The 18,474-nt window shown below is 51.4% G+C and overlaps 2 protein-coding genes across 2 annotated transcripts in view; both read right to left on the bottom strand.

Annotated features, from left to right (window-relative positions):
* Positions 1-11,696: 11,696 nt before the first annotated feature.
* Positions 11,697-13,832, bottom strand: LOC108582527 (the record flags this gene model as incomplete). The annotated part of the gene is given in 2 exon segments (XM_031657720.1): positions 11,697-13,328; positions 13,331-13,832. Coding segments are annotated over 2 exon segments (804 nt in total), but the record flags the coding sequence as incomplete, so codon positions are not given.
* The window catches only part of CACNG4 (calcium voltage-gated channel auxiliary subunit gamma 4), a 69,804-nt gene continuing 63,028 nt past the window's right edge, over positions 11,699-18,474 (bottom strand). Inside the window, exon 5 of the mRNA XM_003913323.4 lies at positions 11,699-14,655. Coding sequence (XP_003913372.3) covers positions 14,117-14,655 — 539 coding nt within the window. The 3' untranslated portion in view covers positions 11,699-14,116. The remainder of the gene's footprint in view (positions 14,656-18,474) is intronic.

Below are 18,474 nucleotides of genomic sequence, written 5' to 3'. Positions count from 1 at the left end.
AGCAGGCCTGGGTTGTCCAAACCCTACACATTCCAAAGAGAGAACTGGCCCTTAACTGGCTCTTGGGAGATAACTTCTATGCCCTTGGAATACTCTACCTGATAAGAGTGTTTTTGCCTAGCCGGAGTCTTGGATCACACCAGATAGTTTAGGCTAACAATGTGATTGATGGTAAGGGCGTTGGACCACCTCAGATAGTTTAACCTCTGGGATGGGGGAATGAATACTGAGTAGCTAAGGTCAGTCACATAGGCACCGATCCTCAATAAAAAACCTGAACACCAAGTCTCATCTCAGAGGAGCTTCCCTGGTTGGCGATACTTTTTGCATGCTGTCACACAGCACTGCTGGGAGAATGAAGTCTGTTCAACTCCCTTGGGAGAGACGACTGAAAGCCCACACCTTGTCTCTCTTGAACTCTGCCCTCTGCACCCCTTTCTTGTGCTGATTTTAATCTGGATTCTCTCACTGCAGTAAACTGTAACCATGAGTATAACAGCTTTTCTGAGTTCTGTGAGTCCTCCTAGTGAATCATTAAGACCACTCGAGGGCAGCCTTGGGGACCCCTGGCCCACTACCGTAGGTAGAGTGACACTGGAGGGGGTAGTCAGGAGACCTCATGGGCAAAATGGAGGCTGAGTGGGGTGAGGACAGAGGAAGGAAGGACCAGCTGGCAGGGGAAGAGCAGGTGTGGAGGTTATGGGGAGGAGGAGTCCAGACTCTAAACTGCGTAAGTGATTAGGTCTGGGTAGGTGCAAGGGAGGCAAGGGGGGAACAGAGAGATGTGGCTGGAGAGATGAGTAGGGATCAGACCTTGCAGAGCCCGACAAACCATATCAGAAAATAGCGTACCTTTGTTCTAAGAGTAGCTGGAGCTGCAGAAGGTTTTCTGTTTGTTTGTTTTTTGTTTTGTTTTGTTTTGAGACAGAGTTTCACTCTGTCACCCAGACTGGAGTGGGGCGATCTTGACTCACTGCAACCTCCACCTCCTGGGTTCAAGCAATTCTCCCATCTCAGCCAGGACTATGGGCACCTGCCACCATGCCTGGCTAATTTTTGTATTTTTTGGTAGAGATGGGGTTTTGCCATGTTAGCTGGTCTTGAACTCCTGGCCTTGAGCAATCCATCCACCTCGGCCTCCCAAAGTGCTGGGATTACAGTGTGAAACACCGTGACCAGCATGCAGAAGGGTTTTAAATGAGCATTGATGTGTCTACATCTGCCTGGATGATATAGTTTGACCGAGTCCCCACCCAAATCTCATCTTGAATTGTAATCCAAATTGTAATCCCCACATGTCAATCCAAATTGTAATCCCCACATGTAATCCCCACAGGGTGGGAGGTGATTGAATCATGGTTTTCCTTCATGCTGTTCTCATGATAGTGAGGAAGTTCTCATGAGACCTGGTTGTTTGCTAAGTGTCTGGCACTTCCTCCTCCTCCTCTCTCTCCTGCTGCCTTGTGAAGAGAGTACTTGCTTCTCCTTCACCTTCTGCCATGACTGTAAGTTTGCTGAGGCCTCCCCAGCCATGTGGAACTGTGAGTCAATTAAACCTCTTTCCTTTATAAATTACCCAGTCTCAGGTAGTATCTTTATAGAAGTGTGAAAATGGACTGATACTCTGGACCAGCAGCGATGCAGGCAATAGAATGGGTTGAGATGGAATAACAAAAGCATGAATGAAGACAGAGATGGCAGTGGGAACCAAAGCAGGAAGGGGTCTACTGGGAAGATCCACACGTGGGAGACCCAAAGGGATTTGGTGAGAGACTAAACATGGAAGGAAGGAGTTGGAATTTCAGACTCGGAGGCCTGGGTGGACAGTGATGCTACTGACAGATGAGATGAACTGGAGGAGAAAAGACTGAGTGTTCAGGAGATGGGTTCGGGCTCAGGCACTGTATTCGTTAGATACAGGCCATGCTGCTATCGCAATGAGACCCCCAAAGGCAGCTTAACTAGGCAGAAGCATGGCATGCTTCTCTTTCAAGCACAGTCTGGCTGGCAGGGTGATTGTCTCCATCCAGTCATTAATGGAACACGGGTGCTTCCTGTCTTGTTGCTCCACCATGCTCTGGGGTATCATCCTCGTGTGCAAGGCCAGGGTCACTGACATGGCAGCTCCAGACCACAAGAAGGGGGAAAGAGTGGGAGTTCAAACCAAACAATTTCCTTATAAACAGTGGACACACCAGTTGCACAAAACACTTAAATTGTTGAGAACTTTGACCATCTCCAAGGGCCCTGGAGATTAGCTGGGTGGCCATTTAGCCAGCTAAAGCTCTCTATTTCCATGCAAGAGGGGAGAACAGATTTTGGGAGACAAGGGCAGTCTGCTGCAGACACACCAGGAGGAGATCTGGAGATTGGGGAAGGATCTGAGTTAGACATGTGGACTTGGTGGTAGTTGTAATAGTGAGAGGGAATGAGGTTACTAAGGGGAAGTGATGAGGTAAAGAGGAGAGGAGCTCCAAGAGTGGAATCCAGGAGTTCTGTGGCCTAAGATGTAAGGATACAGAATGGAAACCAAGCCAGCAAAGGAGAGGAGGAGAAGGCAGAGAAATAGAGGAAACCAAGAGGGTAGTGTGTTAGAGGTCAGGAGCAGAGGACATCTCTAGAAGGCAAGAGTGGCTGATAAGTTTTGGCACTATAGAGGTCAAGACAGAAACATGTCCATTGGTTTTGACAACTGGCAGGTAAAAAAATCAAGGCAGACTGTAGTAAATTGAGGAGCTAAATGGGAGGCGAGGAAGGGTAGACAACACGTTTAGACATTTTTGTGAAGTGCTCAGCTTAGAAGGGAAGGAGAGGCATGAGGGAAGTTTGGTATTTGCTGCGTTTTTTAGTTTTTGTTTTTGTTTTTGTTTTTTAGATGGAGTCTAACTCTGTCACCCAGGCTGGAGTGCAGTGGCATGATCTCGGCTCACTGCAAACTCTGCCTCCTGGGTTCACACCATTCTCCTGCCTCAGCCTCCTGAGTAGCTGGGACTACAGGCACCCACGACCATGCCTGGCTAATATTTTGTATTTTTAGTAGAGACAGGTTTTCACCGTGTTGGCCAGGATGGTCTCGATCTCCTGACCTCGTGATCCACCTGCCTCAGCCTCCCAAAGTGCTGGGATTACAGGCGTGAGCCACTGTGCCCGGCCTGGTATTTGCTGTTTTAAGACAGAAATGCAAGATTCTAGGGGAGGGGATGGGGATGACCAGACCTCAAATGAAAGGGCTGGCGATGTACAGGAAGAGGGGGTGACCTCCCCCACCAGGATGGAAAGGACCAAGCAAGAGATGAGTCATGAGGGAAACCAGTCTACAGGTGGTGGAGGGGTGGGGAGGTAAGGGGATTGCCATCTAAAGACTTCTGTTTTCTTGGTGACCTCAGAGGTAGGGCCAAATGGCTGAAAGTAGGAGATGGAAATGATGGGTGGAGGGTTTCGTGGAGGTAGTGAGAGTGTGAAATAGCTGTTGTGAGTATTGGGGTGTCCACTGACAAGGGCTGTTTTAGTCTGTTCTCATGCTGCTACTAAAGACATACCGAGACTGGGTAATTTATAAAGGAAAGAGATTTAATGGACTCACAGTTCCACATGGCTGGGGAGGCCTCACAATCATGGTGGAAGACAAGGAAGAGGAAAGCGATGTCTTACATGGTGTTAGGCAAGAGAACTTGTGCAGGGGAACTCCCATCTATAAAACCATCAGATCTCATGAGACTTATTCACTATCACGAGAACAGTACGGGAGAAACTCCCATGATTCAATTATCTCCACCTGGTCCCTCCCACGACATGTGGGAATTATGAGAGCTACAATTCAAAATGAGATTTGAGTGGGGACACAGCCAAAGCATATCAAGGGCATTGAGGATGATAGCTGGGGTGCAGCATAGTACCAGCCCCGTGCATACACATGGGATTGTATTCATTGGCTCTTGCTCTTGGAACAAATTACCTCAAACTTAGTGGCTTAAACAATGCAAATTTATTATCATACCAGTTCTGGAGGTTTTAATTCCCACTGAGTTAAAAATGAAAGTGTTGGCAGGGCTGTGTTTCTTCTGGAAGCTCTAGGGGAGACCCCTCAGATTTCCTGCCCTCTAGAGGCTGCCAGTGGTCCTCAGTTTGTGGCCCCTTCCTTCTTCAAAGTCAGCAGTCCCATCACTCTGACCTCTGCTGCTCTGTCACAGCCCTCCTCCAACCCTCCTGCCTCCCTCTTTCCCTTAGAGGGACCCTTGTCTTTCTATCTGGGGCCATGCAGATAATCCAGGATAATCCGAGCATCTGAAGATTCTTAATTTAATCACACTCTCAAAGTCCTTTTTGTCATGTAAGGCCACATATTCACAGGTTCCAGGGATTAGGATGTGGACATCTCAGGGGACCACCATTCTGCCTCCCACAGGCACCAATTTACAAATCACTTGATTTTCTCTGGTGCTACCATGAGGCTCAGGTGCAGAGATGGAGAAAATTTGAAAGGTGAGATTGGAAGAGGGTTGAGGATCTTCTAGGAGACAAATACTAGAAGAGAGCCCAAGGGAACTGAGGTGTTGGCAAAGGCGAGGTTAAATGATGCCTCACCATGGTCTAGACTGGTTAGGATGGCCCTGAAACCAGGAAGCATTGATAGATTGGGAGAAAATGGAGGAGTCAAGACCTTGAGGCTTGATGAGGTTGAAGAACGGGTGTCATGGTGGAGAGAGCATGGAGGAATTGAGAGCATTGGAGACTGTGGTCAGAGAAGAGAATGATGGCCCTGAAGATTACACCAGGACAGTTAGGGGTGATGACAAGGTCAAGGTTGGAGATGAAGGTCAATGGAGGTGAGAAGGCCAGAGAGCTGTGTGGTCAGGAGTCAGAGTGGTTGGTCCCATGGACATCAATGTGCTGTGATGGTGGCAGTATTTGGGGTACAGAGGAAGGCTTTAGCCAAGGTGAAGTCTTTGATGAAAGTGAGTTGAGTGGCTGGAAAGGAGTTGGGGAGGTGATGGTGTTCAGAAAGGGCTCAGGATGGCCAATTTAGACCCTCAGAGGAGAAAACTTTGCCCGAGGAGGGTGGAGGAGTGATGGTTTGCAGGTGTTAGCAGCCCCCCACCACCACCACCAACTCTCCTTGCCTGCAATTCCACGTGCAAGGACATGAGTTCATAACCATCTGTTATCGTTGACTTCTATTCCTGAGATTGCACCAGCTGTTTTGTTGGAAGCTGCAAGTTAAAAAATATCTGTCTCAGGTGTGTCTGCCTGAGCCTGTCCCTGGAGTCTAAGGTCCCTCAGATCCTTTCTCCCTTCCCACCTGTGTATCTCTTGGGACTGAGTCTGGGTCTGGGCTGCCGGGACTGCTGTATTGGGAACCTGGGCAGAGAACGAACCTCTGGGCAGAAGTGGCAGCTTTCACCAGGGAGGACACAATGTCCTTTTACGGTTTCTTTTACGCCAGGAGATGGAAGGAGACCACAGCAAAGAGATGTAAAGATGTGGCAAGTTCCAGGGGGAATAGTGGAGATGGAGGATGGGAGGGAGGGTCTGTGGGTGGAGAAGCCTAGAGCCTGACAAGGTACTAGAGAGATGAGGGGAGCAGATTTCTAAAAACGACCAGAGCAGTGTTTCTGCTCCCACTTTTTCTTCCAGAACCTTGTTACTACTCATAAACGGGTGGAATCTATTTCCTCTACCCTTGAGCCCTAAGTGGCCTTTTGACCATTCCAACCCTTACCATACACTGAAAGTGATGCTGTCTGACTTCTGAGACCTTCACCTTTCTCTCTTACTCTCGAGACACTCGTCTTTGGACTCAGCTACTATGCTGTGAGGAAGCTCAGGCCACACAGAGAGTCTACACATAGAGATTCAGGCTGAAAATGGAACCTAAGGTTTTGGCCAAGTGCCAGCATCAACCACTGGACATGTGAGTTAAAGGGGGAACCTCCAGATGATTCCAGCCCCCAGCCTTGGAGCCTGCCAGCTGAGGCCCCAGACAGTGAAGTAGAGAAAAATCATCGTGACCCTGTCTTGCTCAAGCAGAGACAAGAGTCCTTGAGTATATTGAACGGTTGTTTAACACCACTATGTTTTGAGGCAGTTTGTTACACAGCCCTACTGATGGATATACTAGGCAACTGGAGGGAATTCTATTTTGGGTGGCAAAGAATGGCTAAATGTATGGTCTGGTGGATGAGGCAGGCTCAGCCTTTGGAGAGGAGAGCAGTACGAAGCTGCTGGCTGTGGAGTGGTGGGGGGAGTGGGGGCAGGTGGTGGCTGAGGCTGCTGTCCCCAAAGCCCAGGCCCTCAGGCTGCGCATGTGGACAAGCTCCTGGCTGGGTTTGGAGGTAGACAAGAAGGCCTGACCTTTTCATTGGCCTCTGGGTGTCCTATAGGAGTGAATAGGGGACAAAGGTCAGGTGTAGGTCCCTCCAAGCCTCCTCTCCTGCAGGTCCAACACTGCTGTTTGGACGATGTTACCTTCCTCAGGTGACTGAGGAGAGAATGGGCTCTAAGCACACAAGGATGTGGGTTGGTAACCCTTTTTGATCGCAGGACTTCTGTTCTTGAGGTTGCACCAGCAGTTTTGCTGAAAGCTGCAAGTTTAAGAACATCTGCCTCAGGTATATCTGCCCCATCTTCCACCCTCTGGATCCTAAGGTCCCTGAGCAACCATTTCTGTCCTCCCATCCCTCCCCCGTGCGCCAGATCTCTAGGGCTAGGCAGTGATGGAGGGATGCTGTCTTGGGTACCAATGCAGGGAGTTGAAGGCTCAGAACATGGCTGGCTCTGAGCTCCCTGCAGGAAGGTCTCCCTTGCCCCCTTACTTCCCATCCACGCACACCCCCTCTTTCTCCCAGGCCTCTCCTTAGTGCCAGCTCCTGTGGTTCCACGTTAGGGAACCAGAACAGGGCACCTGGGAGCTGGTCAGGACTGGGTTCTTGCAGCCTGCGTAACCTTCATGGAACCAGGAGGGCCCCAGCAGGGTTTGGGGATTGTCAGGTCCTGCAAAGAAAACAGCAGCCACACAGCTGCCCTGACCACCTCCGCCCAGCAGCCCAGGACACTGACGGTGAAAACAAATGGGCTTCGGCAATAGAAGGAGCTGGCAGCAGGGGCCGCTCCCAGGTGCAAGACTCAAGAATGGATGGCAGGTTTCTCCCAAAGCATAGTGCAGTGCGCCAGGCACCCTCTGGGCCTGGCTCTCAGAGCACTTCCTCCAAGGGCTGTTCTAGAATAATCCACTTTGGGAAATTCCTTTAGTATTGTTTGTCAACAAACATTCCTGACCACTCACTAGAATGCCAGTCGCTGAACTGGGGTGTTTATGTGCATTTCCTTGTTGAAAATTTAGCTCATTCTCTCAACAATGCGAGGTGGGGGATGTCACCTGCCTCATGTGACTGAGGAGGGAACGGGCTCTGAGACAGGCTGGGTGACTTGCCCAGTGCTGCCCCTCAGAGTGGAGGAGCTGGGTTTTGATCTCCATCTTTCTGGTCCTCTACCATCTCACTGCAGCTTCTAGGGTGTGGGTGGAGGAGGGCGAACCCCTGTGTCGGGCTGGGCCAGGCTTCTGGGCTTGTTCTCCTGCTGCCTGTTCTGTTGAATTCCATCATCATTCTGTTCTCAGACACAGGGACACAGGCTTCCAAGAAAGTCCTCTTCCCCAGGGACAGGGGCTGTTTCCCATTCCCTTCCTCGAACTCCAGTGTCTGTTTCTGAAACTGTTGGTTCAACAACGAAGAAGAAAAAGGCAGAAATCTAAATGGGTTGCAGGGAAAGGAGATGCTGGGATTAAACATATGCGTTTTCGTAGTATGCCCACAACCTAGATACAGTAAGCACCAAAAACTTGCCATGTGATGGTGCACGAGTGGTGTCACCCTTTCTGAGCCTCAGTTTCCCTCACTGTTGAATCAAGTGAGTGCGGGGCTTCTCAGCCTCAGCACGAATGATATTTGTGGCATATTATTCTTTTGGGGGATGAAGCATGGGGCTGTTTGGTGCATCGTAGGATACTTAGCAGCATCCTCAGCCTCTGCTCAATAGACGTCAGCAGCACCCCCCTTTCAAGTTATGACAACCAAAAATATCTCCAGATATTGGTAAACATCCCCTTGAGATGCAAAATTGCCCCTACTTGAAAACCACTGGGCTAGCGGTAGCTCCCTTTCACGGTTGTTACAAAAATTCTCAAAAGATAATTTTCTTTCTTCCTTTCATTTTTCCTTCCTTCTACCCCTCTCCTTCCCTCTTGGAGCCTGATCCTTTTCTATAATGATCAAATGTATGCATTTTTCTGCTGGTATCTTGATCGTGGATATAATGATCAAGTTGAATGAGATATTCCTAAAGTATCTGCCACTTCTGTTGAGCATGATGTTCAGTAATTCCGTGATTCTTGTTTGCGTCTAGGCACAAGCTCAAGACCGTCCCTCCAACCTGGATTGAAAGTAGTATGGACCCATGCTACAGATGGGGCATCTGGAGAGAGTAGAGGTCAGACATCACGTTGGAGCTGAAGGAGGGGCTCAGGACACACAGGTTGATGCAGTCCCAGGAAAAGCTGTCACTTTAAAGTGGGCATGCCCAGAAAAGTTTGGTGGAGGGAGGCCAAGCAGGGAGTTACCAAACAAAAGACAGAGACCAGAGGGCTGACACTGACCAACTCTTCTCCAAGCTTTCCTTTTCCCCTGAATTAGACTACATTTCCCACCTTCCCCTGCTCTTAGACATGGTCACATGATTGAGTTCTGGCCAATGGCATGTGGACAGAGGGTGAAGTCACAACTTCATGGTCTATTAAAACCTCCCACAAGGCTTTCCACCCACAGTATCATCTATTCTCTCTCCCCTCCAACTGCCCACTGGACATCAATGTCCAGAGCAACCTAAGAAGCCCATGTTGAAGATGGCAGGGTCTCCATGGGTCTCTGAATGTCTGCAGGACTGGGTGGAGCCTAGGACCCACCCCTGCACAGCTGAGTGGACTTTATAGGAGTGAGAAATGAACTTCTATTCTATGAATCCTGTATATGCTTGGGGTTGTTGGTTGGGTAGTCAGCCTATTCTTTTTTTTTTTTCTTTTTTTGAGACAGAGTCTCGCTCTGTCGCCCAGGCTGGAGTGCAGTGGCGCGATCTCGGCTCACTGCAAGCTCCGCCTCCTGGGTTCACGCCATTCTCCTGCCTCAGCCTCAGGAGTAGCTGGGACTACAGGCGCCCACCACCATGCCCGGCTAATTTTTTGTATTTTTAGTAGAGATGGGGGTTTCACCGTGTTAGCCAGGATGATCTTGATCTCCTGACCTCGTGATCTGCCCACCTTGGCCTCCCAAAGTGCTGGGATTACAGGCGTGAGCCACCGCGCCCGGCGGGTAGTCAGCCTGTTCTAAGTAACACCAGTGCCAGGATAGAATGGGGCTACTGGGCTGGAGGAGAGGGGGTTTTCAGCAGCATTATTTTTTAAAGGGTCTTGCGCTGTCGCTCAGGCTGTAGTGCAGTGGCGGGATCTCGGCTCACCACAACCTTCACCTCCCGGGTTCAAGCGATTCTTCTGCCTCAGCCTCCCGAGTAGCTGGGACGACAAGCGTGAGTCCCCACACCTGGCTCATTTTTGTATTTTTAGTAGAGCTGGGGGTTTCACCATGTTGGCCAGGCTGATCTCAAACGCCTGACCTCCAGTGATCCACCCGCCTTGGCCTCCCAAAGTGCTGGGATTACAGGCGTGAGCCACCGCGCCTGGCCTCAGCAGCACTTTTTTTTTTTAATTTATTTTTTATTTCAATAGGTTTTTGGGGACCAGGTAGTGTTTGGTTACATGAGTAAGTTCTTTAGGGGTGATTTCTGAGATTTTGGTGCACCCATCATTTAATCAGCAGCATTTTGATTAGGGAAATGGAATAATTATTTCTGTGCCAGTTCTTGTGGCTCTAACTCTGCATGTTATGGAGGCAGAGTTTTTAGTTGAACGAAACATGGGACCACGTGACCACGGGAGGTGGAACCAAGTCACTAAATGCAGACTGGCCCGGGAGTCCACCCAGGATGGCTGAGAAGCTTGCACTGAACCAGTTTCCTAGGGGCTAAGAATAAACAGGAGACACAGAAGTTCTGACACAGGGTGCTGACTCTGGGCAGCGTGGAATGAGTGCTCGGAGCTTGGCAGGGGGTCAGCAGGTGGGGGTGGGCAAAGGCCTGAGCTCCCCTGACCCCAGGGCCTGGTGGCTCAGCACATCAGTTTCCGCAGGTGCCTGTCTCAGATAAGAGGAAAGAAGGTTAAAAGCTGGGGCAGGAAGTTCAGAAAAGCCAAGACTGGTTACTGCAGCTCCGAGGTAGGGATGTAGGGACGCTGGGCCCTCAGCCTCCCTACTCCATGCTTTTCTCTGGGACCCGGGTAGGAAAGCTTTTCGTGAGACTGAAGTTCTCTTGAAGGAGGCTCAAGAGTTTGGTGCCTCTTGGTTCCAGGAGGAGCAGTGAAGCCTGTGGCCCTTAGCAAGAAAACTCAAGGTCAAAGTCCTGAAAAAAATGCAGGCCTGGCGCCATGGCTCACGCCTATAATCCCAGCACTTTGGGAGGCCCAGTGGGCGGATCACGAGGTCAGGAAATCGAGACCATCCTGGCTAACCTGGTGAAACCTCGTCTTTACTAAAAATACAAAAAATTAGCCAGGCATGGTGGCGGGCGCCTGGAGTCCCAGCTACTCGGGAGGCTGAGGCGTGAACTCAGGAGGTGGAGGTTGCAGTGAGCTGAGATCACGTCACTGGACTCCAGCCTGGGCAACCGAGCAAGACTCCATCAAAAAGAAAGAAAAGAAAAGAAAAGGAAGGAAAGAAGAAACAAAGTAAGAAAAAGAAAAAAGAAAGAAAGAGCAAAGTGTAACTGGATGCAAAGGTCTCCTGGGCTGCAGCTTGGACAGAACCAGGAGAGGGTGCTCCTTATCCCTCCTCTTGCCTCCAAGGAGGGGAAGGTGGAGGTCTGTGCCCACCTGCGAGGGTGAACCTGGCTGTCTGCAGTGGTCGTCGGCTGGGGCCTGTGCCATTTGTTGGCCATCGCCCGGGCTAGAAGGGTCCTCTGGCCCCTCTCTCAGTTCCTTACCTTACTCCTCCCTGTGGCCTGGGGCAGGAGTGGTCGGATGCCCTGCCTGGGACTGTCCAGTGACAGTGGAGGAAGCCCATTTGGCCTCTGGTCTGAGCCACATCCTCCCTTCTGGCTTTTCCAGCCATGACGCTCACATTGTAGTCATAAGGATGCTCTACTTCGTAATCATTTCAGAATTCGGAGGGGAACAGAGGCTGGCTAGTAACCTTCTTTGAAACCACTTGGGGGCAACTTTAGTGCCTTGGCAGCTGTGGCTCCAGCTGGCCTCCACTCTGCAGGGGGACAGGCCTGGCTCTCTTGGCTGCCCAGGGGCCCACACCCCACCCAGTACAGCCTGTGTATCTTCTGGCTCATTGGTGAAAAGCCACCTCGATGCCACCACCCAGAAGTTTGAAACCAGCCATTGGTACTGGGGAGGTGGCCAGTGACCCAGATTAAAGCTGGAAAAATCGGCCTTGGTCAGAGCCTGGCCTCCCCGCCCCCGGGCCTCCTTCTCCTTCTCTGGCGGCGGGGGTGGGGCACAGTGTACCCTAGAACCAGGGACATCTATTTACCCTAACCGCCCACAAAGACTTACGGGGGGCTCTTCCCCCGCCTCCCCACATCAAGAAGAGAACATTTTAAAAATGTTTTTATTTAATTAAAAAAAAGACAGAACAACCAACCAAAAACCAGTAGTAGGTACTGGAGTCACAGGTGCTTAACTGGCGAAACACACAGGGCTGGGGGTGAGGGGGTGGGTCGGGAGGAGGGAGAGAAGGCGGGTGCCGGCCACCACATCCCCCCGGGTGGGCGTCAGGTGTGAGATGCAGCGGGAGGGCCAGGAATGGGCGGCCCAGGGCCCAGGGTCCCCGGAGACCCGGCTGGCCGCGGGGAGAAGGCTGAGAGTTCCGGGTGTCTGACGTGGTTTTGCTCCCGGCTCGTCCCCTTCTTCCTACTCTTTCTTGGTCCCTAGGTGGACCCTGCTTACTCTGCCTGGGACTGGGCAAGAGGTAGGATTCATTGGAACACAGCTTTCTCCGTGGAATGATAGAAACTTCTGGGGCAGTGGGAGGGGAGGTGGCAGATGGAGAGGAAACAGAACAGCGCGGCTGCCTTGCTTTTGGAGATCACAGAAGAAAAGTCTCGGGGCCTTGCTGGACGGCGGGTCTGGGGAGGGCGTTCCCTGTCTTCAGCCTGGTCATGGCAGTGGAGGTGGTGGGGTGTGGGGACGGGGCTGGCCTAGAGCAGGTGAAGGCCTTGAGCTCTGGTGCTTCAGCGTCCGCTGCTAGGCACACTTGGACACGCCACCAGACGATGTCAGCCCCGACGGGAGCGAAGGCTCCGGAGCACAGCACACAGGGGCCCTGGCAGGCCTCATTTCAGCTCCCCGGCACACCACAGCAGTCAGCTGCGGCCGCTACGGGTGGATGAGTCCTTTCCTGGGGGCAAAGGAAGGTGGGATAGACGATGACATCATCACCAGACCGAATGGACCTGGGTCTGAACCCCAGGGGCCGAGTCCACCCATGGGCTGCGAGCAGATAGCTGAGGTAAGGATGCGCTCGTTCTTTCCAAGCACGACAGCTACCAGGACTACAGGCGACTGTTCCAGGGTGGATCAAGGAGTCTCAAAAAGTAAGAAACAATTTTTCTTTAGAAAGCACATGTTTTATATAAAAGAGGGTTAAGTTCCATGTTCTAGAGAGTTCTTCTTCCAAGCCAGTACACGCTTCCACGCTCTTTGCTTGCTTCAGGAGGGGGAAAAAAAAGAATGGCTGGAAAAACTGTAAAACACAGAACCCACTTCCTCAGCTCCGGACAAAGTGCTGAGATCTCCCCTCTGTGGGGAGGAAGAGAAGCCCAGCTCAGCCCATTTATCCAAACTCCCTCCACTCCATCCTGTTAGGTGGTGGCGGAATAAATTACATTGACAGGAGTTGTGGGGCCAGTTGCTGCTACTTTTTAAGACAAAGAAATGAATGTAAGTTGCTCTCCTGGCGTTGATTTGCAGGAAGTCATGATTGGTAACCACCTAGGAATTGGATGTTTGTTCTCTAGGGTTTTTTTTTGTTGTTGTTGTTGTTTTTGCCACTGTTCACCCTTGGGTCTCCCTTTCTTGCACAGAAGTCCAGGCTCCTGTTGCCAAATGCCAGTTGGAGGGAGCTGTCTGTCCACCTCTTCCCCAGGATCCCCAATGCTTAGGGGACAGAGTTGCTCCTTAGGTCTGTGACAAGGGGCACAGCAAGAGGCCACGTGCCCACTTTCCCCTGACCAATGGAACCCTCCAGACTCTGAAGTCCAGTCAGTGGGTCTGTCCTGCCCATTCTGAGTGAGGCGGAAGCTTCCAGAAGCAGAGAGGAGAGCCAGCAACAGCTGCCAGCCTTTACCTGGGCCTCCTCCACAGGCCATGGCCTCCCCAGGTCGAGGGAAGCTGGCCCTGGGACAGCGCAAAGGCCGAAGCACCAGTTGGCTGCAGAGCTGTCTTCAGGATCACAGGCCACCGCCAGAGTCTCGGAGAGAGGGAGAGATGGAGAGGAAGGGAGTGAGCTTCGGTGGTCTGATTTCTGGCTCAATGACACAGGAACCTCAGGTTCAAAAGCAGCTGACAAGAGCCCAGAGACCTCTTGGTGCTCGGCGGAGCCTTCTGGTGGCCCGGCGCCCAGGCAGGGAGGGAGGGGCCTGAAATCCCGTTTTTCTGGCAAGATGCCTTTCCAAGAGGAGATAATGGCTCGATTTTGTCTTCCCGAGTTGATCAAGGCCGGGCAGCCTCAGGAAAGCTCTAGGGCTTCCTGGGAGATTTCAGTGACCCTGGGGCATCAAAACACCCTTTTCGGGGAGGGGACAAAGTCAGCCTTCAGCTTCTTCTGCAGCCCCGGGTCCAGTCTCCCAGCACAAGCTCTGTGCAAAGCCAGCCCAGGACACCTCTGGAGACCAGGGGGGGCTGCGTTTGGCTTTAGTTCATTGTTCGTTGTCTTGAGGATCACATGCCGTCCTGTGTGACAAAAAGAGCCATTCTGGGGAGAGGCCGGAGCTGAGAGAAGGGGCAGGTGGCTCACACAGGGGTCGTCCGTCGGTTCAGCATGCTGACATGGAAACCTTCCTTCAGGTCCTGCTGGAAAAAGTCATGCACCTGCAGGAAGCTGGGCTCCTGGTCGGGGCTGTAGCTGGCTGCGGTGGTCACTTTGAGGGGCTCCCTGGACAGCGTGTACATGGACAGCTCCCCCATGGGGATGGCCCCTGTGATCTTCAGGCCCATGGGCGACACGTCCCTGGAGGGCGAGGCCTCGGTGGACCTCGAGCTGGACCTCGAGCGCCGTCTCCGGTACCTGTAGCTCGGCATCCTGGCATAAGGAGAAGAGGAAGATGCCTTAAGGAATTCCCGTTTGGTCTTAAACCTCAACTCTTTATTTTTCTCAATGTAAATGTTTACAGCCAGGACGCCCACGGTCTCAGCCACAATGAAAGACAGAGCTCCAAAGTAAAAAGACCAGCCATAGTTGTAATGGTTCTTTTTGTCTTCATCCCTCTTGTCACTCGGGTCGCCTGTGTTGCTGGAAATGTAGACGATGATACCAATGATGTTACTGAGGCCTGAAAGGGAAGCGGGGAGCGGGGAGTGGGGCCAGGGAGGGAGAGAGGCAGAGGTTAGACCCACAGTGGGATGGGCAGGGCAGGGAACAGGTAGACACTCCCCTCTCTGATGAGTATTTCTTTATTCTCGTTGCTAATTTTTCTTTTCAGTAATTAATGTTGAATGGGTAATATAGTACAAAGTTCAAATGAGGTATACAATGAAACACACTCTCAGCCCCCAGTTCCCCTCTTTAAGGCAACTACTGTTATCTTCTTTTGTATGTCCTTCCAGAAAAAAAAATTCTCTCTAACACACACACACACACACACACACACACACACACACACCCCTATTATTTCCTTTGCACAATACTCTTTGGCCGCTTGTTTTTTCTCTTAACAGTACATCTGAGAGACAGTTCTGAATCAGGCCATGCAGAGCTGCTCCTGTCTTTCTAACTACATGCGGCACCCCCATATGGAAGTCTCACGACCCACCTAACCAGGCCTTTGCAGGAGATGTCTGGGTGGCTCCCTGCCCTCTGCTGTGACAAGGTTGCCTTGGACATCCTTGTGTCTACAGCCTCACATGTGCATATGGATACAACTATGGGGTGCACTCCTTGCAGTGAAACTGCTGGGCCTTGTGCATTGAAACACTTAAAATACATTTTTATTTGAGAATAATTTATGATTTACCAAACAGCTGCAAGGTCCAGAGAGTTTCATATACTCCTCACCCAGTTCCCCCTAATGTTAACATTTTACATTATGTGGAACATTCGTCACAACAAACAAACCAGCCTGGCACATGACTTCAGACTTTACATGGATTTTTTGTTTGTTTGTATTTTGAGACAGTCTCAGTCTCACTCTGCTGCCCAGGCTGGAGTGTAGTGGCACAATCTCTGCTCACTGCAACCTCTGCCTCCTGGGTTCAAGCGATTCTCCTGCCTCAGTCTCCTGAGTAGCTGAGATTACAGGCACGCACCGCCATGCCTGGGTACTTTTTGTATTTTTAGTAGAAACAGGGTTTCACCATGTGGCTAGGCTGTTCTCAAACTCAGGATCTTAAGCGATCCACCCGCCTTAGCCTCCCAAAGTGCTGGGATAATAGGTGTGAGCCACCGTGCCCGGCCTTTACTTGGATTTTACTGGGTTTGCACTAATGTCCTTTCTCTGTCCCTGGATGGATTCAGGATATTATATTGCATTTAGTGTTTTAAATTTACAGTCACTGCCTAAGTGCCCTCTGTAAGAGTATAAATGTCCCAACAGCCTATTGTGAATATTATCAAATTTCTGGTTCTTTGCCAATATGGGAAGTGAAAAAGAGGCATTGTTGTGTTTATTTCATTCTCTCTTATTCTAAGGGAGGCTGAACAGAGCCACACTGGTGGGGTGTGAGTTCCAGTTCTACCAAATATCAGTGTGACTTTTGACAAATTACTCCCACTCCCTATGTGTCAGTCTCCTCATGTGTAAAGTGGGAGTAACTGTGGTCCACACCTCGCCGGGCTGGTGTGAGGATTAAATGAGCTGATATATACAAAGTGCTCACAACAGCATCCAGCACACAGGGCGCCTGCCGTAAGTTCAATTACCATCCGCTGCATTTTATCATAAAGTGCTGTGTTGTGTTTGTCTCTGCACTGTCCACGTCCTCTGTCCATTTTCTGCAGCACCCACCCCATGTGGAAGGGTTAGAATATCTTCGGCTAAGGGGTCCAGCAATCCTGCCCTGAGCTCATTAGTCCTGGGTTTCGACTCCTTGTCTCTTCCGTTGTGTTCTGTAAGAACCCTTTCTGACATGTTTTTTTTTTTTTTTTACCCTACTAGTTCGTTTTTTATTTATTTATTTTTTTGAGACAGGGTCTTGCTCTGTCACCCAGGTTGGAGTGCAGTGGCGTGATCTCGGCTCACTGCAACCTCTGCCTCCCAGGTTCAGGTGATTCTCGTGCCTCAGCCTCCCAAGTAGCGTGCCCCCATGCCCAGCTAATTTTTGTATTTTTAGTAGAGACTGGGTTTCACCATGCTGGCCAGGCTGGTCTCAAACTCCTGACCTCCAGTGATCTGCCTGCCTCGGCCTCCCAAAGTGCTGGGATTACAGGTGTGAGCCGCCACCAGTTCACCTTTCTCCCCTCTGATCTCTCTCTTGCTGCTTCCCTAGCTTCGTGTTGTCTTCCCCACTCTGTATTCAGCACGAGTTGGAAAAGTGTTTCTTAAATGACAACTCCACGAATCCAGTTTCCCGGAGAAGTTTTGTATCTTCTTCCGACTTTCCCAGCCTTGGAACCTGTCCCTCCCCTGTGGCACCTACCATTTTCCATCTCGAGTTCTTTAAGAGCTTGTCTGACCTCCCTGCCAGGGCTGGTGGTCTGAAGCCAGGCCCCATACACGCCCGGGTGCCTGCCACCACGCTCGGCCCCCATCAGCGCCCCCTGAGCCAGTGAATAAGCCAGTGTCCCCCTGCGGGCCTCCCCATTGCTTCCTTGCAGCCAGCCGCAGCCACCTTCTCTGCCTGGACTAGTTTTCTTTGGCTAAGGCTCTGGGTCCAGGATCCAAGCCCCTCTGGTGGCACCAAGCATCTGGGCCTGCCTTTGAAACGGCTCCTTCTAGGGGCACAGGCAGCTGCAGGGGGCATCTCGAGGGGCCTTGGAGGGGGGCAGCCCTGGGCACAGCGTGTCTTTGCCACTGTGCGTGTGACTTCAGGGAAGCCACCTGAGCTGCTGGACTCCCTGTGTGCCTCTTCCGCAGTAGCGGGGATGGTGCGGTCGGGCTCACAGAGCGCTGGCACGGCCACTGTGGTTTCTGGTGTGACTGGAGTCTTCTCTTCCTGACCTGGGGAGGACGCTCCGGGGCAGTGTTCAGGGGTCACAGCCGGGACCTCCTAAACGGCTCACACCTTGTGAAAAATGACTGCTTCAAGGAGGGTGGTGGGCCTGGGGCAGGAGGAGAGAGAATGGAGCCGCGTGGAAGAAGGGAAGGGCGGGGGGCCTGGCCAGGAGGGAGGTTCATGCTTCTCCCAGGAGACCCTCAACACAGGCTCCTCTTCCCAACAGACACACACGTGCGCGCACACACCATAGTCCTCACACACACACACCATAGTCCTCACACACACAAACACACCATAGTCCTCAAATACACAGACACACATCACCCTCCTCAGACACACACACCATAGTCCTCACACACACACACCATAGTCCTCAAATACACAGACACATCACCCTCCTCAGACACACACATCACCCTCCGCAGACCCACACACCATAGTCCTCACACACACACCATAGTCCTCAAATACACACATCACCTTCCTCAGACACACACACACCATAGTCCTCACACACACACACCATAGTCCTCAAATACATACACACATCACTCTCAGACACACACACATCACCCTACACAGACCCACACACCATAGTCCTCACACACACACACACACCATAGTCCTCACACACACACACCATAGTCCCTAAAATTATACACACACACACCTCCTCAGACACACACATCACCCTCCGCAGACACACACACCATAGTCCTCACACACACACCATAGTCCTCAAATACACACATCACCCTCCTGAGACACACACACCATAGTCCTCACACACACACACCATAGTCCTCAAATACACAGACACATCACCCTCCTCAGACACACACATCACCCTCCGCAGACACACACACCATAGTCCTCACACACACACACCATAGTCCTCACACACACACACCATAGTCCTCAAATATACACACACATCACCCTCCTCAGACACACACACACCACATTCCTCAAATACACACACATCCCGCTCACATACA

The sequence above is a fragment of the Papio anubis genome, chromosome 17 (genome assembly GCF_008728515.1).
Source record: "Papio anubis isolate 15944 chromosome 17, Panubis1.0, whole genome shotgun sequence".
NCBI lineage: Eukaryota > Metazoa > Chordata > Mammalia > Primates > Cercopithecidae > Papio > Papio anubis.
The sequence above is the reverse complement of the archived record's forward strand: the minus strand, read 5'-3'. Positions and strand labels throughout refer to the sequence as shown.